Source organism: Hipposideros armiger, unplaced genomic scaffold (genome assembly GCF_001890085.2).
Source record: "Hipposideros armiger isolate ML-2016 unplaced genomic scaffold, ASM189008v1 scaffold_1196, whole genome shotgun sequence".
NCBI classification, from domain to species: Eukaryota; Metazoa; Chordata; class Mammalia; order Chiroptera; family Hipposideridae; genus Hipposideros; species Hipposideros armiger.
In genome coordinates this window covers 115,118-137,992 of record NW_017732546.1, presented here as the reverse complement: position 1 = coordinate 137,992, position 22,875 = coordinate 115,118, and the positions used below count along the sequence as shown (strand labels likewise).

Genomic DNA, 22,875 nt, shown 5'->3' with positions numbered 1-22,875 from the left:
TTGATCCATCATTTCCCAAACCAAACACAGAACCTTTTTTATGACTGGCTATTAATAGTTCCATAGAACAGTAAGTTGACATTTCAAAGGTACCTGTATTTGTTCATGAGGTTAAAATTTATTATTTCAAGTCACAATTGCATTTACTGCCATTTCTCGAGGTACACCTGCTAATGCCTCCATACTCCCTGTAAAGAAACAGTAATAAAGCAGATCACTGAACTTAGAATCTGCAAATTTGTGTTTAAATGCTTGTGTCACCATTTACCAGCCTTGTGACCTTGAATATGCTACTTAACCTGAGCTTCAGTTTCTTCACCTGAAAATTGAGAATAACAGCTGCGGAATCACTACATTGTTGTGAGGGTCAAAGAGAAGACATAGGAAATTATCCACACCTGGAAATGGTTTCAAATAGCATTATGTTTCTTCAAGGCGTAGGCCCGAGTTGTTCACAACCAGACTTGAACCAGTTGTCTGGGCTGCAAAGCAGCCCAGATCATAATACTAACCCCACAAATAACCTGCTGACCACAGGGGAGTCCTGATGTGTGCATTAAACCTGCAGGTGTGCTCATGTGTCTGTGTGACAGACAACACCCTCCCCTATTACAGACCTCTTCTGCTCTAGCCAGATTAGGAGGAGGAAGCCATCATTGGGCTCTCTTTGGTCTGTCCATGCAAATGAGACTAGACAAAAACAGGATTCCACAGCCATACCAACCCTGATTAGCAGGGTGTAGAAACCAGTTGCAGTGCCTGCCAATGTATGAGGAATGTGGGATAATTGTCAGTGTCCTCTTTGCCCCTGCTCCAGGATATCAGATTGCTAAATCATTGTCAATACACCCATCTGATGAAATTAGGCCCGTGGGGTCACCAGAGTTAATATCAGGGATAAATCCAGGAATGCACACTAAGGCCTTGTTTGGCAGAGAAGCAGGGAACCAAGGTCCTTGTCTAAATAGCTCGAACTGATTCTTTGAAAAAAGGCAAGCTAGAGGCACAAGAAAAGTCCTATGACTTCTGGCAAGTTTCTTCATTCAAACTATAGAGATAGTAATAGTAACACCAATATTCAAACTGCTAAGGAAGGGATGAACCTGACACTTCTTTTTGTCTTCTAACTTTTAAAGGAATATTTTCTCTTTTACAATTTGCATCATCTACTTCTTCTCCACCCAACACTATGTTAAAAATTGCATAAATAGCTATTTGGTGCATTACATGTGACACACTCCTATAGCTAAAGAGAAAAGTGCCAGAAAACAAAACAAAAAGGGACTCAAGGAATCACCACATAAAAGTTGTTTATATTTCGCTAATGCTAAGAACACAGACATCCTAAAGAAGAGACAGACAATTAAGAAACAGTTTATTCGATCATAAAAACTAGTGATTTAAACCGCTTAAACAGAAGAGCACACAAATCTAGAAAAATGCAAAACATATTTTATCTCTTACCTGAATTAATCTGAGAACCCCTACGCATTCTCTTTAAGAGATATCAATATTAAAATTGTGCAAAGAAACTGTACCCATAGTGTTTAAACCATAAAACCAATACCTGGTTTGTACATGACAAAAATAAAGTAAAAGCACATAAAATAATACGCAGTTTACAGAATTCAAAGAAAATCAGAGAGACTAAAAGTCAAGTGAAAGAGAAACAAGGATGGACAGGAGACACTCTGTAAAGCAGGACGCTCTGATGATGTCGCCTGCAAGGCTGGGTGTACCCAGCGGCGGTCTGGACCCCGGGCAGTCACTGATAGGAGGGATAAAGTGCGATATCTCTAATAGTCAGCAAATTAATGGGTGCTCTGGTAGAATTGCCAGAATTAAATCCGAGATAGTTTTCAGTAAGAAGTGTTCTCCTTGAGAACATGGCCAGCATATGGTTGAGCCGGGTCCTGATACCAGAACAGTGAAGCTGCCGCTCTTTATTCAGGTTTCTAAATGAGTCCAAGTGGGGCATGCCCCAGTACTTGGCATGTCCAGGGAGGACGAGGTCAGTGGCTCTCATGGAAGTCAGCGAGCCGATGGAGCTTGCCACCGAGCCTTGAGAAGACAGAGAGGAGGAAGACTTCAAACTGGAAGACCTTGACACAGACATCTTTGATACCGGTGAGCCTTCTTTCGACTGGGTTCCCTGAGAGAAGAGAACGTTCTCGTTCACGTCAGTCTGGGTGGTGGCCGACGTGAGCCGAACCACGGTTTGGGAGCTTGCTGCCCTGGTGGCGACTGTGGTTTGGGTCCCAGCACTGGCTGTGGCGGTGCTGGTTTGTGTTCCCGAGTCACTCACGCTCACTGCTCGCATCTCCTTTCCTGGCTCTGTCTGAGTGGCGGCATCGGCCCTCTTTCCACCCTCCGGTTGGTTCTTGAGGCTGTTGAAGTAGTCTTCCTCACCGACGGTGAAGGACTCTGCCCTGCCCTTGGCGGGCGACCCATACTCCAGCTCGGCCTTCTTGGGGGAGCTTGAGAGCCTGGCGAGCCGCAGCCGCAGCAGATTGCCTAGCGTGAGCTCCTTGGACAGTGGTTTCCGGTCAACCAGATGGTCAAACTTGCTGCTGACCGGGAAGTTGGGCAGGAGTTTGGAGCTGATGGGCTTCGATTGCGCATACAGGATTCGGAACTCCAGATCGAAGTGTTCAACCACTTGGCCGGACAGAATGACCAAGTTACTGCTATTTAATTTGCCATCTGTCCATGTAAAACTTAAGGATTAAAAACAAACAGAAGCTGGTAAGAATAAGCAATTGCAGTTTACTTCTTGTCAATCTGAGTACTAAAGCCCAGATATCCTGCTTCCTAAGAGTCACAACCATGATGACGATACCTACCATATAACGTGCATTCAAGCAGCCTAAACACAGATATATGATATATATTGGGTTGTTGGAAAAGTCATGACGTATTTTTTCCTCTGTTTTTCGATGCAAAAATGCATCATGACTTTTCTGACAACCCAACATATAAGTTAAAGTAAAAAGGCCAACTGTTTAACCAACATGCTAAAACCTACCCGTCCCCAGCCTCAGAGTTTTTAAAAACCAGAAAGGGCTTCTGAAATATTTAGGCCAGCGCCCGCATTCTCTCAGTGAGGAAACCAGCCGGTGATTTCACAATGGGAAGCTGGTGGTAGACCTCAGACCGGGCTCAGTCCTTAGGAACTGTAGTGCGGTGCTCCTGCTCCATGCTCCAGCGCTGCCATGTTCACAAAGGGGACAGTATCGATACTCCAATGATGACACTGCCGCTGGAAGCACATTTAGAGCCGATTAGCGGCCATGCGCTCCTGCCTGTCCAGCGTCCTTTCTCCTTCCTCTGGTGACAGAACCCACACTCGCTCTAGCCCAAAAAGCTTTCATTTATGTGCCCTCTCCAATCACAAGAGGGGTGGGCATGTGACCAGGCTGGCCAGATTATCCTATCCCCTTGGGTACAGGGTGGCCATGTGACCCAGCTAGGGCCCAGTAATTTTTCAAGAACTGATACCAGTGCTAAAAGAAAAAAAAGAGTCGCTCTCTTTGGGAGATATTTATTACAGGTCACATAAGAAAGCCTGCATCTTTGCCTTCAAATGGAGAGCGTGACTGAAAATAAAGACCAAGTAGAGAAAAGCAGGACCAGGAGACAGTGTTCTGATAAATGTATGACCTGGAGGTCAAACAGAGCTAAAAACCTTCCTATACTTGCAAGTCACGTGAGTCAATAAATTCCACTTTGCACAAAGTCGTTTGAGTTAGCTTTCTGCACTTGCAGTCACCACTGATAGAAAAGAAGGAAGATTCTTTTGAAAACCCTCCATGAGATCATGTAAACAAGACACGTATCCGACACCAGGATTATACAATGTCCTCAACACATGGATGCTATCTTCATCCTCATCCTCATCCTCAATGACAGCATATTTATTTGTAGAGGATAGTTTTTATATTTTTATATTTTAGAATAGCCAAAACCCATTTGGAGCTGTTTGGCTAATATAGATAAATCCTACTTTGGGTGAAAATCTAGTTTCCTCCTGTTACTTAAAAACTTCTTAGGGCCAGCCGAGTGGCTCAGTTGGTTAAGAACTCGCTCAAGAGTGCGAGCTCTGAGCAACAGTGGTTCTATTCCCAGCCTGAGCTGAGTTTCCGCTGACTGCCAACAGGTGGCAGGATGGCTCAGCTAAAAAAACAAACAAAAAACCCCACAGATTTCTTATGAAAGGAGGTCTCAAGGAAGAGTTTGAATGTTCTCCCGGGCAGTGACAGTGCTATTTGAGAAGAAAGGCATCGAGAGGTTCTTGATCTTACGGCCTCATCGCCCACAAATCTTTGCATGTCCACCTCTACCCAGGGCTGACACATAGTTATCACTTGGATATGTGTGTTTCTTCAAAAGTGAGTTTTTCTTTTTTAAACTCTACAGACACGCCTCATGCGCCCCATCAGGCCACCTAAGGCAGAGGTGGCAAAACACACTACCTTCGAAGCCATGGGAGGAAAAATGGTACGTCTTAACTTCTGGAGATTAGTGTTAACCACGCGTTATCTCCACCCTCTAATTCAACTTCCCTGAACTCTGCCTAAGACATCATTGCCAAAGTGAGACTTCAAAGGTGGGGCCAGAGCACGGATCAGTACTTTCTAGACTAAGCACTAGATTACAAGGCTTGAAGCAAGGGGAAGGATTTAAGTGTAAGCTGAAGGCTTCAGCTCTGCCCTCCACACTGATGCCTGTGCCTATGGCTGCCCTTACTTTCAAGTGAGCAGGGATTGGGGGTGGAGGGAGGTGTCAAAGTCCCCAAGGAACAGGACTCACTGCTAACCGCCAATTCATCCACTGCAGGCCTGGCTGAGGCTTGAATCTAGGACTCGCTCACCATGGGGTCTCCAGGCAAGTTTCAACCCCTACACCTTTGTTTTGTAGACCACAGGGCAGGGGAGATGACCCCCCTACCCCAACTACCTCTCATAGGAGGGGGCTTTGATTAACCTACTCACACACAGATGTATGCATATAAGAACACTTGCCCATAAAGCCTTGTGTTGAGCGGGGGAAAGAAACTTTTGCCTGTAGGTAGCATGCTCCTTCTAAAACATGTAGATTAATAAGCATGGACGGGTGAAAAACTTACCTGTAGGAGCCTGTGGCCACACGAATGCCGTCAATCAATGTGAACTTTTCATGAACCTTCCCAACAATTTTAGTTCCTGACCTTGCATAGTAGGTATTTCCTGTAATAGTCCGAACTGTCATCAGCTGGTGGTGGGAGAGCAGGGAGAAAAATACATGAACAATACGGTGAGCAAATGATTAAGACAAGAGGGCTCAGTTTACAATTCCCAAATAGGCAAACTTACTGGCCAGTGAGGGGCTCCCAGTCCACGAGCCCGATGATTCTCGGGACTCAAGAAATGCTGCTTCGTGCTTAGTCCATCTTCTCATGTGACCTTTTCTTATATATATATATACATATTTTTCCCATTTAGGTAAATTTAATATGTATTTTTTCAATTTTTAAAAATTATTCATTTTTTTTCAGTGACAGTTGACACCTATATGATTTTATGTTAGTTTCAGGTATACAGCATAGTGGTTAGACATTTACATAATTTATGCAGTGATCCTCCCCCGGTTTGGTCTAGTACATCTTATATTTATTCTTGATCCCCTTAGTTCATGTGCTTTAACAGGAGCTCCACACTTTCTGGGAAAACTACACAACGGAATCCAAGAAATGATTTGGAAACAAAATGTGGGATATTAAATCATCAAAGGAAACACGCTAGTGATAAACAACACCTTAACAAAGGCTTAAAGAAGCGAAGTTGGTATTTCTCCTACTCAGCCCATCCTCACTTACCCCACATCATAATGAGGAGAGAGAACAGGAACATAGGACAAGCCTTCTCTAACTCAAGACTTGAGGCAGAAAACATATCATTTGTGGCTTAATCAGCAATGTCACATCTCCTACAAGTAGGTGTTTATCCAAAAGGTACACTGGTAACACACTGTGACTATATACTGTATGTGTATGCATAATTGTCTTTGTAAAATGACACACATTAATGTATATACAATGGTATGCAAAATACTAAGACAAACTGCATTCTTGGAGCAGATCAGCAGCTCAATATCTTTAGAAATCTTACACATTCAAATTAAATGTTTAAGATTTTTGTTTGACTCTCTCATTCATTTTGCAAACAAAGCCCCTACTACGTGCCAAGCCTTGAGACAACAGAGATATAAAGCATGCTTCTTGCTATAAGGCACACTCTTGACCTTCAAGGACTAAAATAGGCAAGAGGAAAGTAATGAATGATTAAAAACTACAGCAAGACTAACATTATCCAGAGAAGTGAAAATCTATGTCCACACAAGAACCTGTACACAAAGACTCATAGCATCTTTATTCATAAGGAAAAGACTGGGAACTATCCTAATGTCCTTCAATGGACATTGAACAAACTATGGTACAATCATAGCACGTGATACTACTCAGCAATAAAAAGGAACAAACTATTGATACACACAACAACTTGGACGGATCTCAAGGGCATTACACAGAGTGGAAAAAAGCCAGTCTCAAAAAGTCACATACTATATATGCTTCCATTTATTTAACATTCTCTAAATGACAGAATGATAGAGACGGGGAACAAATTAGTGGTTGTCAAGGTTAAAGGTGGTGGGGGCAGGGCACAGAAAGGGGGGCGGGTGTGACTATAAAGCTGCAGCATGGGGAGATCTTAGTGGATGGAATGGTTCTGTATGTTGATGGCGGTGCTGGTTACACATATGTAGCCATGTTGGCGGGGGTGGGGGGGCTTCCTAGAGGAGGTGATGATTCCTAAGCAGAGCTTCAAAGGATCAACATATAACAAGCATGAAAAATATCACTGTGGGCAGACTGAGGCGTGATTTTGTGCATCTTTCCCTTTGGCACGGGCCTGAATGTTGCACAGGCCTCTAGGATTGTGGCCAGAGCACTTTGGAGGCCTGCACACAAATGTGTGACCAAGTTCCTAGAGACAAGACATGAATGCCACAGAGCCAGGGCCTGGGGGAGGAAGTCAGCCCCCACTCAGTGAGGGCACCTGCTCAGCAGCACAGATGTGTCCTGGTGAGAGAAGCAACCAGGAGTGGTGCTTCCCTAGGAAGGAGTTAAGACATGATAAAAATTGGCGAGGCCAGACGTACAGACCTCCTTTTGACCCCTCCGACAGAGAACTGGGACACCCATGAAGGCAGCAACCAGCGGTGGGCAGCTGAGTCGACAAACAGCGCTCCTAGACTTCTGCCCAGTAGATGAATCAGAGCTGATCACTTGATGAAAGTTGTGGTCAAAACTATTCTGTGATTTTCCTGCTGCTAACGCACCGCCTTAATTACAGAAAGAGTGCCTTGAAATTAAACACTGACACCTTCAATTTCTTCAGCTCGCTCTATGTAAGCAGTTACAGACTGAACATTTGACTAGAGGACAACACGCTTTTTCATTTTGCATTTTCCTCAAGTCCACCTGATCTCGTTTTTTATCTGTTAGGTCACATGGCTGGCTCGTCTCATTGGGTCTCCACGCTCCAATCCTACTTCCATCATGATTTGCTTTGTAGCACTAGTGACAAGTCAGAAACTACCGAATTGAACCCAGTCCTCTGTTTCATTAGGGAAAAGAACAAATGAGAACTCAGTGTCAAATAGCCAAAATTTTGCAAGCAAACCAAACTGCTTAATAACAAGGTGGTAACTATACAGTAACCCATAGTACCAAAGCCCAAATTCTTCATTCGTTTTGCCAACTGCTTTATTCCCAGTACCTAGACCAGTGTATGGCTCATAGTAGGTGCTCACAGGTGATGAACTAAGTGGATGAATTAAAGTTCTGAAGCTCACAGGTTAAGTTGCTTCATGAAAAAAAAAAAAAAGAATGGTGTAATAAGTATGACAATTTTTCTTGCCGCTTTCCACTAAACAGACAAGGCTAAGTTGTATAACCTTACTCTTAAATACTTAAGTTCAAATTGCTTTCATGCTCAGAGCAAAGGACATTTTAAAAAAATCTAATTTTATAATAATGAGAAATGAGAGGCAGCATGTGACAGTGATGGCAGATGGGGAGTCAAACGCCAGTCCCGCTATTTTCTAGTTGTAGACACTGGGCGCTCTGTCACCATTTTGTGATCTAAAACCTAGGTAAAATGCCACTTACCTGAGAGGGCTGCTGTGAGGAGTAAGTTGCATAACATTTGTCAAGAGCCTAGGTCAGTGCCAAGAAAAGAGCAGGAACTCCATAAACGGTGGCCGTGACGATGGAAATTGGAGCCTACCCAGCACTCTAGTCAAAAGCAGCAGCATTCAAGGCAGTCTCTGGCCGTCAACAGGAGGCAGCGAGACTGGGGGAGGCGGAGGTTTGAATCCTGACTCTCGGTTCTCTTCCGTGAGACCTCAGGCAATCGCTCTGCTCACGGCCTCAGTCCCCTCTCTTCTCGTGGGGGCCCCATTACCAACTACCACGGAGATAGGTCCTATTTCTGACTGTGGTGAAACCAGGAGCAGTGTAATACAAACCTTTTCCTGTTCAGGGTGAACTTTCAGATCCATGCACATATCCAAAAACTGAGAGAGCAGAGCCTGGTCCAGAAGGATGTATACAGCAACTTTCTTTTTCCGACATATTTCCTGCAGGTCTCTGAAGATGTCGATGTCCGTGAAAACATCCATCACCACCGCAATCACCTGTAGGGTTAGAGTGAGACAGAGGACGCGCACGCGGTCAGCTCACAGCATCACCACCCTGCCACTCCTTGTCTGGACCCTGGACCCCATCTCCAAGCTGGGAAAGGCTCCCCATTCTACGACACCCTTCCTTCTTCTGCAGTATTGGTTTTCCCCTCATAGAGGACTCTTCTCCACCTCCGAAGACACTCATCCCACTGTATCCTACAAATCTGGACTTGGCCCAGCTACCCCTCCCAACTGCCTCCCAGCCACAATCCTCAGCACTGGCCAATTTCTCAAAAACACAGATTAATCCACTGCCCTGCCCTCCTATGAACCTGCTCCATTCAACTTCTTTTCCTTCACTAAAACCCGTCTTGCAGGTTAGGTTCGGCTCAGACCAGCAAGCTGTCTGGGCTCTGTGGCTAACACGCCGTCACCTTAGGCACGCTGCTTCCCCACTGGCTTCAGTTTTCTATGCCCGTAAAACATAGAACCTTAGATTCCCTGAGGCCCCTTCTGGGTAGGCCATTCTCCAACCAAATAATGACTTTGATTCTTGTCTGGTTTTTTGTTACAATCGACATAGGGCTTGTCCACCACCAATTCAGGGCTTGAAACCAAGCAAACCAGGCAGGCAGATTCTCCCACTTCTGCCTCATTAATGCTGAGACCACATATTCACAATGTTCTATTTCTTCTGCTGGTCAATGTCCAACTAAATGGCTTCCATAGCACGAGCCTCCCTCTACGCAAGGTGGTCTCTGTAAATCTTTGGTATCTGTCCACCGTGCAAGCCAAATACATGGAAATATGTCCTAAGGGTTCTGCCCTGAAGCTTCACCAGTTTTTTCCTCTCCCCACAAATGTGGCTGTACTCCTGCCTCCCACTACATATTCCATACTCGGCATTAGACTCCAGTGAAGAGCTGCCTCAGCTCTTTGGGAAGATTATGGCTGTTTCAAATGTCTGTTTCCTTAACTGCAAAATAGATTTGTAGTGAGCGCTAAATGACTGTTACATGAAGTACAAGGGACGAATCATCCCTTAAGTACCAGTTCATTGATTCACTTTACCAGTCCAGGATTGGAGCCGTCCAGACAGTTCAGTAGAGGGAGACATCCGCCAGCCCCCAGCTTTCCTTGCTAAAGAGAGGCAGCTCCGGCTGCAAAGCCTCTAATCACACCCTTTGCAGGTTGAAACCGTGGCCCTCAGCGAACTCCTGGCAAGGCCTTGGGGTGTCAAACATCCGGCCTTAGAAACAAGTCTCGGCACACCGAGTCAGAGCCGGGGGTGTTAGCCTCGGAAACTGCTCCCTGAAACCAAGGTTTGGGGCCCTCTCCAGTCTGCAGCTGCAAGGGTTTCTCCCTCCTCCTAACCTCAACAGTAGAAAAACGCTCTTAAAATCACATTAACTTCTTTTGAACGTTAATTTATTTGCAGGTCTAACATCTACAGGAGCAGGGGCATCTGAACAGGACTGATTCAATCTCTGGCCCCAGGGGACTCAGGGCAGTACCTGTCATTACCCCTGAAGTATTAGGGGGTTAAAGGAGAAATGCAGAGACAAAGAGGAAATGTTGCTGTCTTCCTGCAACACCTCCAAGTTTTGTCTGCCAGGAGGAGGGACTTTGAAATGCCAGCTCCTGGGAAGTCATCGCTGAGGGAGTCTGAGAAAACCAATTTATCCCTTTGGCTGCCTCTCTGCTTTCCTCCACTCCCCATTCTTGATGAAGCCCCAGCTGTGAGCTGTTCTTGGTAAAGGGTACAGCAAAATCCACCAGTGGTTTAAAAAATAATAAGTGTTCTTTCTGAATTGGTGGCATCCTCAGCAGTTTATATCCTCCGATGGGTTTTTATACGTACTATTGTGTTCTATCTCCCCAATTCATTCAGGTCATATGACACAGTGGCTAAGAGGCAGAAAAGCATGGCACACAGATCCCAGCTCTGCGGCTTACTAACTGTGTGACCCAGGGCAAACTGCTTAGTGTCTCTGAGCCTCAGTTTTCTCCTCTGGAAGATATGGCTAATAATAGCCATCTACGTCCAAGGGCTGTTGTGAGAATTAAATGTGACAAAGCATGGAAAGGGCTCAGGCATGAAACTGATTTATGCAGCCAGCACCTCTTCACCTCTACTGTGGGCTGAACCCTGTACTAGGCAGAAGGTGGCTACAAAGAATTTAACCTAGACCCGGCTTACCTGCAAAGAGGATATAGGATGCAGGGAAGCAAAATGATACCTACTGTAAGAGACAATCAAATAAGGGGACACTGGGGGCGAGGGGGGCGGGTGCACTACAGGCACTCACTGTTTACCACAGAAGAGCAGAGGAAGGTTCCTGGAGGAGATGGCCTTTGAGCTGAATCACACGTAAGGACAAGATTTGGACAGGGGAGAGGTGAAGGGGAGGCATTCTGGCAGGAAGCCATGTGATGACAGAGGGAGAGGTCGGAAATGATGGGGTATGTACCAGTTTGGCTGGAACGTGGAGTATGCATAAAAGGGAGCAACAGGACATGACTGCGACCTAGATGAATGAGCAAGATCATAGACGGCCTTGAATGCCAATCAGGGACTCAGGAGCACACCGGCAATGGGGGAAAGGAGGTTTAAGAAGAGTATAATGAGTGCCAAGCGATGGCCCCCGTAGGACGGAAGCTGCTGACGCTGGAGGAGAGGTAGGGGTGGGCAGGGAGAGGTAGGCGATCTGGCCCCACCTTCTCGACACACGGCCATGTGCCCAAGCGCCCACAGCACAGCAGGTACTTAGACACTTTTTAGGTTCAGCACCTGTTTAGGAGGACCAACGACAGAAAGAAAAAACAGTCAGTGATAGACCTTTCAACGGTGGAAGCAACGAGGGTTGCAGAGGAAGGAAGGAGCCGTGGGACAGCCAAGCCATCCGCTGCACGGGCTGGAGGGGAGGAGAGGCAGAGGGACATTCAGGTTCACACAAACAGGAAACAGAAAAAGAAACAAACCTGATTTTGAGGCAGCAGTAAAATCCTTCATAAAAGGGTTCTGCACGCACAGGTGTAAGGAGAGTGGAGCTCACGAGAGAAAGCTGGCGGAGCACACAGAAACCTGCTTGCCTCTCGCATTCCCCACTAGTTTCCGATATCCGGTGAGCCCACCGTGAGCCAGGCATGGAGTTGGGCACTGAGGACCCGGCGTCAATCCCTGTCTTCGACCAACCCAGTCTAATGAGGGAGACAGAAGAGCCAGGGGTAACAGTGTGATGGGGCCGATGGATGGGCACCCAGGCTGCCGCTGGAACCAAGACCAAGGAACCCAGCCCACCTGGCCCGGCTCAAGAGGGCTAGAGAACTGCTGGAGGCAGGGGCCTGGGAACGGGGCCCATAATATAAATCAGCTGTGAAACTGACTTTAGATTCACCACTTAATAAAACAGCTGTACAAACGACAGCTTTGTGAGGTAATAAGCGTCTAATCGGCTATTGGTTTCATTGTTTGGTTTTAAAGCCCCAGCCAGCCTTTCCAATGTGTACTGAAAATCACTGAATTTGAACGCTGGTCCCTAACACCCACAGGGCTTTTGGAGAGTGGATGGAGGCGTTTCTTCCCCTATACCTAACATCCCCTCCTCTCTTACTAGAGCAGAGCTCCTAAGACTTCCGTTGGAAGAACAGCCTGCCGGGGAAGCAATCGGCAGGAAGTCCTTCCTCCCTTGCTTCAAGCCCCTACCTCTGCTCCCCATACTCTCCCTCCTTAGCCCCACCAGGCCCCAGGCAACCAAGCCCTGCAGAGTTGAACTAGACCTGCGGCTTCTCAAATCTCTGAGGGGACAGTCTCTTCAGCAAGCTGAGGATTGAGAACCTGGACTTATTCACTAGCCGGCCGAGTGCCTGCTTTGCAAGGCCAGACACATCTCCTAGGTGTTGGGTGTTCACGCTGCAGGTGCTGGGCCCCAGAAATACCCCTGGACTTGGAAGATGGCATAGAAACCAGCCACTTCTCTTCCTTGAGGACTAATGTAGGCATGGACATCAGGGAGGTGGGCATCCCATGGCCATCCCCACCCGGTCACGGTGGGCACCGCCCTGTCCCAGCCCATACTACAGAGCCTACCCACTTTCCTAGAGCTAGGACACTCTACAAGTGGTGACTTTTGAGAGTCTATTCCAGGGTCAGCACCCACCTTCACCTCAGTGCAAATCACTCATGATGCCTGGTGCCCTACTCTCTTGCTGCACGTCTCCAGCCACATCCGGAGTAGCCACAACTCTGTCAAGTCCCACATCATCATCGCAAGTGACAAAACCCCAAACCCCTCTTACCAACTATCCCTTGTGGATTTACACTCAGTGGCCCATGTAGTTGCCGAGTATTCTTGGTCTTTGGGAAGGGCACAAACACGGGTGACGCTACTTTTCACGTAGAACTGGAATCTTTTGTGCATGTCTAGAGATTGCAAAACCCCATTAATTGTTATCCCCAATTCACAGATGAGAAAACTAAAGCTTGGAGAGGTTAGGTAACCAGTTCAAAGGGACAGAGTTAAGCAAATGCAGGAGCTGGAATTTCAACTCAGGCCCATGTGACTCCAGAGCTGTGGCTGGAAGGCCTTAAACCAAATATTATTCCAAACAAGTCTACTAATGTTCAGTCTTCAAAAGACTGAGAGCTTGGACTAAATCCTGAAAGGATCAGTCGAGTATTTCATCAAGTCCATGGGGTCAAGCCCACTCCAGAGGATGCTTACTAATAACACGCAATAATTCACAGAGCGGACATTAAGGAAACTTGGGACCTAGGACACTGGGCACCTTTCCTCTGCAGGTGGTACTGCTGACTAATTCAAAACGGACTAAATCAGGATAGCCTGGAAATCAAAGATGTTATGTGAACAGGCTACAGAATTAGACCTGGACATGGGTCCTGGATCTTCACTTTTAAGCACCACATACCTTCTAGCAAGTTATTTAAGTTGAGCTAGCCTCTAACATATGCAAATAAAACTGCCTATCTTGTAGTGTTTGGGGGTTCAGTCAACGAGGGAATCCATATAAGCATTTGACAGTTCCTCGCATACGCCCCTCGTGTGGCAGCTGGTCAGTCTTCGTCCCAATTCTGCTACCTTCCCCAGGCAAGTCCTTTGACCTGAGCTCAGTGTCCTCAAGCACAGCCCCTTCCAGCTCTGAAGTCTGACTCAGGCACCCTCAGTGGGCTGGCCAGGCACATGAGCAGCTGCAAGGGGCCACTCGGTCAGTCATTCCAGTTCTCATTCCAGTTCTTCCTCTGCGTGAAGCAGGATGTCCATGTCAATCACCGCTTCCTATTGCACCTCAGTTTCCCTCCCTTCCCATCCACAGGCAGAAAGCAAGGACACATGGGCAACGTGCCTGGAATGCTACCAGAGGTCTGAGCACATTCAAAGATGTGTCAGCCGGTCCAGTGGTCAAGGCAGCCTGTCCACTGCATTCCTGACACCGACCACATGACACCCAAACTCGATTTCCTCCAACTCCCCTGGGCTCTTGCCACTTCTGGAGACCATCTTGCCAAGAAAGCAAAAGATAGATCTTCTCCCAGTTTGTGACATCTTTTTTTTTTTTTAAGGTTTTTATTGGGGAATTGGGGGGATGGGAACAGCAGTGGGGAATCAGGGGAAGGGGAACAGACAAGTTGCTATTGTTTTGTTCTTCAGTCTAGCTGTGGAGGACATCACCTCACTGGCCCAATTTGACACCATCATTGCACTCTTCCCGGGCGAGGCAGATCAGTCTCCGGCTTCTGGACAGCCGCTCACTGCGGCTGCTGGCCGCTCACGCTGGCTGCTGGCTACACACGGTAGCCCATGGCAACGCATTGCCACAGGGGCTGCAGCCTACGTGGTCGCCGGCGACTCACCGCAGCCCAGCTCCAGGTTGAGCTGTTGTTCAGCATCTTAGCTGTGGAGGGCAGTGTCACTGGCCCTCATATGTGGGACCCGAACCAGGGCCTCTGGCGCCCCAAGCCAGCTCTTAACCATTGCGCCACTCGGCCGGCCCGTGACATCTTTTAATAGATCAGAAATCCTCTCCTTGGAATTTCTTTAAAAATCTTTACATAACTACATACCTTGATAACATCGTCAGGGTTTAAAAAAACAAAGAAAAAAGGAAATTTCCACAGCAAAAGCTAAACTTGTGCATGTTCTCTGTAGATTTCATAGGCTGTTATTATAAAACCAACAATGTAAGTGTCAGGTTCAAGTGCTGGTGGAGCTTCCATCTGCAGAGGGTGGCGCGGCGCCTCCCCGGGAAAGGAGGGCACGGAGGGGCCAGTGTTTCCCTGGCCTGTAGAGGGACTGACCACGTATGGCTGTGTTTCCTCTGTACTGTTCCAGCATGAAGGACGCAAGGGGGCCGGGCTTTTAGAAAGAGAGGGAAATCCATCAAGAGGTGTTTTCTAGGGGAAAGACTTTCCATTCGATCATTCAGAGTTATTTTTATTTCATAATTAGGTAAAACATTTGCCCGGTTCTAAAATCTAATCGACAAAACAAGGTACATTCAGAGACAACTAGATTCTATCCTTGTTCCTTCCTTTATCTTCTTTCCCTTCCTCCATCCCCATAAAGATAATAATTGCACTTAGTTTTTGGTTTATTCTTCCATTTTAAAAAATATAAATAAGTATGTGTATGTACGTATAAGCGTGTTGTTTAATATAAGCAAGTATTATGTTCCTACATATATGTGGCTATGTGTTCACAGCCTCACTGTAGATAAAAGGTAGCATATGTTCTAGACTAGCGCTGTCCAACGGAGCCTTGTGAGATCACAGAAATGCTCTATATCTGTGCTGTCCAACATGATAGCCACTAGCCACAGTGACCATTAAATGCTTGAAATACGGCTAGTGCGAGAAACTGAATTTTCTGCTGTACTTCATTCTAATTGATATGAATTTACATTACCGCATGTAGCTAAGGGCTACCGCACTGGTCAGTGCAGCTTTAGACACTTCATAACAGAAAGTAGAGCTAGTCCTCATCCCTTTTTAGAGCTGCAGGGTACTCCACTGTGTAGAAGGGTCAGCTGACTCACCAATGCTCTACTGAAGGCTGTCTGCGCTCTTCCAGTCTTTTGCTATGATAATGAGCGCTACAACAAAAAACCTATTGCATATGGGTATTCATGTTTTTGCCACCAAATCCCTGTCCAGAGGTTCTGTCATTTGCATCATGATTTTTTAAAAGCCAGTCAGTATATACTCACTACTTCTTTTTCCTGACATAAAGGGATCAGAAAACAGTCCCACAGCTTCTCTACTGTCTCATGGATGCTGGTTGAAAAAAAAATAAATGAAATGGCAGACAGAAAATAGCATGGTGGTTGCCAGGGGCTGGGGGGGTAGGATGGAAGAGCGAGTCATTGTTCAATAGGTACGGAGTTTCCATTTGGGAAGATGAAAAAGCTCTAGAGATGGGTGGTGGTGATGGTGGTGCAATCATGTCAGTGGGCTTAAGGTGCACTTAAAAAGTGGTCAATTTTGTTGTGCATATTTTACCACAATTAAAAAGAAGAAATGAAATGGCTAAATATTCCGAAACCCTTAGCCTGACATTTAAAATCAAAAGAAAGGGATAAAAGGCAGCCATCCTTAGTCTGACGAGTTACATCTTAAAATGATGCATCAGTGAGACTTTCTAGTCCAGTGATTCTCAATTGGGCAATTTTACCCCCAAGAGGGCATTTGGCAATATCTGGTGACCTTTTTTAAAAATTTTGCTTAAAATGTTTACAACATAAATAAATAAAGGAATAGCCATCTTAATAACTTCTAAGTGTACAAGTCAGTGGCACTCATTACATTCACGATGTGGTGCAGCCATCAGCATTGTATGTCTCCAAAACTTTTCATCACCCCAAACAGAAACTCTGTAACCATTAAGCAAATGTCTCCACTCGGGAGACATTTTTGAATGTCAGACTATTTTGGGGGATTAGGTGCTTCTGGCATCTAGTGGGTGGAGGTCAGGGATACTGCTCAGCACCCTACAATTCATAGGACAGACCCTCAGCACAAAGAATTATCTGGCCCAAAATGTCAACAGTGACAAGATTGAGAAAGCCTGCCCTGGGTTGAAACGAGCCTCCGGAACAGGAGCTGACCACACTGCACTGGTTGTATTGTGACTCAGAGGGCTGGTGAGCAACATCAAGAGGGCCTCACTTAGTTCAGATGCATCTGCATGCACCCCAGGGGCCTCCAACAGATTCCTCAGCTGCCACGCCTCCTGGCAGGGCTCTTGGTCAACACAAAGATGGCTTCTACGCATGTTCTGGTTGTCGAAAGGATGCCCAAGGGTGACATCACAGCAAAAGTGCCTCCTTGAAACAAAAGTGCATAGGGGAATAGGCAGCTGAAAAGAACGATGGCTCTATAGCTCTGAGGAGTGCAGAACCTCCTGGTAAGATGAACTTTGCCCATGAACTCCCACGCAGAAACCAGGAACAGCCCCACAGCTGGAGCAGAAGCACGTGGCCAGATGAGGGCGCACTGCACTTCCAGCAAGGTCTCCACTCCGACCTGACTTGTAGGGGCCAGAACCCAGGCAAACACTGATTCTCATGGCAACAGAGACAAAGAGCCGAATGATTCATCGACAAATACAGTAGTACAGGGATAGACTCTAGAGTAGGTGTGTGAGGGGGAAAATCCTGTACGAGCATAGTTCAAAATTACCCTAAACATTTCTTCGGAAGCAAACATTTCGGCTCTCAAAAAGTCCAAAGCAGCATTTCCTCCAGCTTCGGATAAATTCAGCTGAGCACGAGGTCAGCAGTCAACTTGCATGCAAAACCCCTGCTGTATACATAAATGGTTTTCTCAAAACATCGTACTTCACTCAGTGTGGCAGAATGCCCACACTTTGCAAGGCGCACAGAAATTGAACCAGCGGAGGGACTGGTGAACTCACAGCCAGTCACACCTACTCTGGGATAAGTACTTGCTGCGTGAAAGTCAGGCAGGATCACCTTCCTACCTTCCCCCATCCTACCCTCCCCAACACATGTAGCTGACTGATCAAAGGCGCACAGGATGGGTTTCCACAGTATCTCCTGAGCACCTACTCTGTGCCAGATGCCTTGCATGCCTAAATGGCTCAAAAAGCAGCATGCATCCTGGGTGAGGACGAAACCCATCCCAGAACCATCCGTTCAGGCTACAAAGTCAGGATTAGACTCCTCCATTTACCAAGTGACCCTGCTTTCTTGTGCCTTGACCCTGACCACTCCAGTCTTCTTGAAAAGAGCCGATTTAGTACTGTCATTGTCATTTTCCTGTTCATAGGATCCATAGTGTGGAAATTCAAAGTCCAAATTTTAAGAAACCATGAAAAATCTTCAGCCTGTTGAAAACCGCCAAAGTGCCGATCCTCCCTCATAGCAAGGAGGCCACGTAGAGCGGTGACTAAGAGCGCGGGCTCAGGAGCCAGGCAGACTTGGGCTCGAGCCCAGCTCTGTCCCACACTAACTGCATGCTCTTGGACAAGTTGCTTAAATTCTCTGTGCCTGGTATCTTAATTGCAGCGTCCTCCTAGGGTTAGGAGGGTGAAGTGAGAGAATCCAGGGAAAGGGCTTAGCACAGAAACTGACCCACTGAAAGTACTCAGTCATATCATCAGTGCTTTTGCCGTTGCAACAGATACCGAATGGCTTCTCATCTCATCCTGACACAGCCTGATACCTGCATTTTCACAGGTACCATATTTTAAGGATATGGCCAGAGTGACACTGCCCCTCCTGTGTCCATCACACACACCTCTACCCAGAGCAGCAGCACGGGACCAGCCATCAGATTAGCTATTACCTGTCTCCTCCATAAGCCTCTGTCCACCTGAGGACAAAAATATCTCCTTATCTCTACTTGGCACAAGGCAGAAAATGGGGGCTGCCGTTGGCTAACAGATGCTGTGCCTCGGTTTGAGTCCTGGCTCCGTCATTCCCTAGCTGTGTAACCTCAGGGCAGCTAAACTTCTCTTTGTCTCAACTCCATCCCCTGCAAAATGGAGATAATACTCAGGATTACATGGAAGAAGCCTGGCAGAGAAAGCAGTGTTATGTCTTTTTGAAATAAAAGAGATGGTCTCTGAGACCTCACATTTAGCAAGTCTCGTATCCAGCTCATCTCCCCATCCCTACCTTCAGCCTTATTTTCTTTCCATCTGTGTTCTAATCTAGTAACATCGCTGCCCGCCCAAGCTAAAATATCGCAAACCTTTTGAACTCTTTATATCTTCTCCTTGGCTTTGCCTGCTCCCCTGCCCCTCCCTCACTAACCTTCCATCTAATGACCAAGTCCTGTCAGTTCTACCTAAAATTCTTTCCTTGCCTTCACCCCCCGGCCCCAGTACTGCCTTAGCACAGACCGTCTTCTTACACGTAGATCCCTTATAGGACCCCTCCTTATAACCATCCTGGACACCAGACCCTGTGTAACCCACCCTCCTTCTTGGTCCCACCAGGATTACTGCTCAGGAACACCAACTCGATCATGCTCCTCTCCTCCCTCTAAACCTTCAATGGCTCCCCACCGCTCCTTCAACTAGTGTGCAGAGCTCTGGACAATCTGGCCCGTCTCCCCCTTCAGCCTCCTCTTCCACCACCAACCCACATATATTCTCTGCTCCAGCTGTGAGGAACTTGGCTGCCGCCCCCCCCCAAACATGCCAGGTCCTTTCACACTTCCGGGCCTGCCCCTATCCTCTGGCCTGGCAAGCCCCCTCCATTCTCCTGGACCCAGCTCCAAGGTCACCACCACTCCAGGGGCTTTCTTTCTTCAGCCCCTCCCCCACTGCCTGTGGCCACCTCCTCACTGCTTCCCCCCAGCAGACTGTCAACTCTCAAGAGCAGGCAAGGATCATGCCCGTCACCTGTGGCCCCAGCTCCTCGCACAGTGTCCGATACGTACTAGGCACTGAATAAGCAAGTAATTAGGAATATAGTAGAGACTCTGAAAATACTCATCCGATTTAAAGGTAATGTACCAGCTTTATCAGTTAAAATCACCCAGGATCCAAATACAGAATCTCAACGATATGCGTGTATGGCTGGACTAGGGCACAGAACGGAGCAGTAGGTTGTACCCAGCAGTGTCAGGATTACACAATGCCCCCAGGGCAAAGGACAGCCTTAGAATCAGCCTAGAACCCCTTCTTAGGCCAGAACACGAGTTTACGTATAAGCAGTTTTCCCTCTGGCGTTAGCTCCAGTGCCCCTTCACTACCACTAAAAATTGGAGGGCAGGAGGCTAGGGCAATCCCTCTTTCAAGAAGACCCGTTCATTACTTTCCTCAAGTTTCAAGTGCCTAAGTTCTCGTCCTGGAGGTAAGTAAGCTTTGGGAATGTACACCTACCCAACATTCGAGCCTGTTTCCATCTTTTTAATCTTCTCACTGAACCCACATGTATCTGCTGCATCAGAAGGACCCTCAGCACACCCAACGCACTTCAGGGCTGATGCTGGCCTAGCTGGAGCCCACCCCTACTCCTCCAAAGGCAAGGCACTAGCCTATTGTATCCCTTACCCGCTACAACCCCACCATCAAGCAAAGAAGAGCCAGCATCAGGAACACTGGGGAGATTTAGGGCTTGTTCCTGGACTTGGCTATTTCAGCTACACTTGATGCACAGATACAGTAACCCAGTCACACTCAGGTACCATCCCTAGAGAGTCTTATCATGGCCTGGGGCTTTACCTGCCATGTCCCTGGCACAGGCAGCCAGGAAACTGAGCACTGCCAGTCAGCAAGCAAGGTTGGCAGCTGACTATGGCTCTGGACTAAAGTGTCTACCTCCGCAGTTTCTTTTTACCTGCCCCACCCACCTGGGTGCCGCATTCTTCCTCCCTGATCCCCAGGTATCCAGCACCCTGCTGCAGTCTCATCCAGGCTGGCAGCCAGACAAAACTTTCCATTGCACCCCCATACCATGTCACACTAAGAGTCAGACAACTACCAAAACTCACTGTGAATGGAGACGACCTAATGCAGGGGTATCAGCACTTTAGGAGGTGGCGGCTAACCGGCGCATCCCCCAGCCAAAGGAAAAGCAACCCCCCCTACCCCACCCATTCACAGAAGGAGCAGCTTTTCCACCAGCCTGTGGCAGGAGGGAAGGGACCAGAGCTCTCACTTTGCCACTCTTGTACGCATTTGCTTTCTACAACATAAGGCACGTGCTGGTGACTAGCAACAATAGATTCCGAATGCCCCGGAGTTGTCTCTGGGGACAATCTTTCAGGAACTTTCCCCTAGGTAATGAGCTTCTTAGGTAATGCAGCTCCTAAGCCCCTGAAATTGGGATCTGGTGTTGGCTGACAGCCAGGAACGTTGGCAATCTGGTTTCGTTCAACTGAAATTTGAAACTAGAAGTATTTCTGGTCCCCTCTCCCGGGGATGTTTATGTTAGGAGTCGGAACTCCGGCACAATTCGCATTCTTGGTGACTGAGGCTTCTCCCACTGTCCCCTACCATAGAAAGCGGCTGGGGGATCAGAGATCTGAGCGGTGACATGCAGGGTGGGGCGAGTCGGGGACCCCGGGGCTATAGACTCGCGCTCCCATAAGGCCTCAGTTTCCCATTTTTGAAGAGGGTCTTCGGTCCGACCGGGGACCAAGGCGTCCCGAGGGACCGGGTCCAGGCGGCTCACCTCTCGCGCCGAGCGGAGTTGCTGGCGCAGCGCGTCCTTGCAGCCATAGGGGCCGCCGGCGCCCACGCCGCGGGTCTGGAAGTGCGCCTCGACGCGCGTGGCGCCGCGGTAGGCACCCTGGTAGAAGGCCGGCCAGCCGAGCTCCAGCAGCGGTGGCTCCAGGTCCGACTGTTCCGGGAAATAGGTGCCGGAGGAGCAGTCGTGCGACGAGGCGATGGAGTCCTCAGCTCCCGCCGCCGCGCCCTCCTCGCTGGGACGCTCAGCCGTGAGCAGAATGGAGCGCACCTCGTCGGGGTTGAGGAAACTGCCCAGGCGCTCGCGTCGTAGGAAAGCCGTGAAGGCATCGGGGCCGCCAGCCACCAGCTCCTCGAGTGCCAGGCGCTGCGCCTCGCTGTACAGCTCGGCGAGGTTGGGCGGCCCGCAAGGAGACAGGCAGGCGATGGGCAGCTCGTCCAAGCCCTCGGAGAGCCGAGCCATGACGGTACTCGGACGCAACCAGGCTCAGGCAAGTGCAGACCAGCAGGCCGCTTTATAGGCACCTTTGAATCAAACTGGCCCGCGCCATTGGCCGCACAACCCCGCCCTGGCTCTCCCATTGGCTGCCTCTCCCTAACGGCGGAGGCCAGACGCAGCGCACGCCGCTACGGCCCGCCCCTTGTCGTGCATTGGCTGCCCCGCGGCCTGACCATCCTACGCCTCCGTATTGGCTGCTGGCTGCGATCAACCCTCGGCTCTGGTTAGGGATCGCTTAGCGGAATTTAAATTTGCGACTAGGTGCCTGATCCGACGTAGCCGTTCCTGCTCAGGCCCCAAGGGGCACCGAGCTCTTCACGGTCTGCAAGAGAGTGGATGGGCCTGAGTGGCCGCGCGGCCCGGGCAGCGGCGCAGGCAGCAGAGTCCGATCTGAAGCCTGAGTCCAGCCTCCTCCATTCTAGTGCGCCCCCTGCCGGTCCGCCCTACAGCGCGGCCCTAAAGGCCCGGGGCGGTGAGACCTAGGCACCAGGAGCGGGGGCTGGCGCCTGCTCCCGGACAGGCTGCTGCTCCTGGGCTCTTAGAGCTTGGGCGTGACCAGCCATGTTGCCTTTTCCCCCTGCATTTCACCATTCATTCATTCACTCGTTCAAAAATACCGGCCCATCATAATAGCCACTCCTCTGATGACGCCCTCAGGTAACTTTGTCTTCCCTCATTTCACCGTTTTGTATTTTTTTTTTTTTTTGCCTGACAAAACTCAAATCCTGTTAAACCCCACTCTCCACCTACTTTCCATCTGCACGCAGTTAGCCATACTCGTACAGTGCTGGAGAAAAGAAAGCGCAGCCAAGCTGACAGGTGTGCCTTAAACTTATGATCTCAAGTGGGCCCTTAAGGTTTCCTGCCAGCCTATAGTTCCCTCATTCACCTCTTCCTCTCTGTCTCTTAAGCGTTTCCGTTCTATTTCACCGAGAAAATAAAAGCGGTCAGAGAAAACTTCCACAATTACCCGCC

The 22,875-nt window shown here is 48.3% G+C and overlaps 1 protein-coding gene across 1 annotated transcript; it reads right to left on the bottom strand.

Annotated features, from left to right (window-relative positions):
• Window positions 1-1,293: 1,293 nt before the first annotated feature.
• On the bottom strand, window positions 1,294-21,908 carry SACK1D (scaffolding CK1 anchoring protein D). The gene is made up of 4 exons (XM_019632926.1): window positions 21,388-21,908; window positions 8,569-8,736; window positions 5,126-5,250; window positions 1,294-2,717 (listed from the first exon to the last, which is right to left on the bottom strand). The coding sequence occupies exons 1-4, from the start codon at window positions 21,862-21,864 to the stop codon at window positions 1,766-1,768; spliced, it is 1,722 nt and encodes a 573-aa protein (XP_019488471.1). The 5' UTR covers window positions 21,865-21,908; the 3' UTR covers window positions 1,294-1,765.
• Window positions 21,909-22,875: the final 967 nt, after the last annotated feature.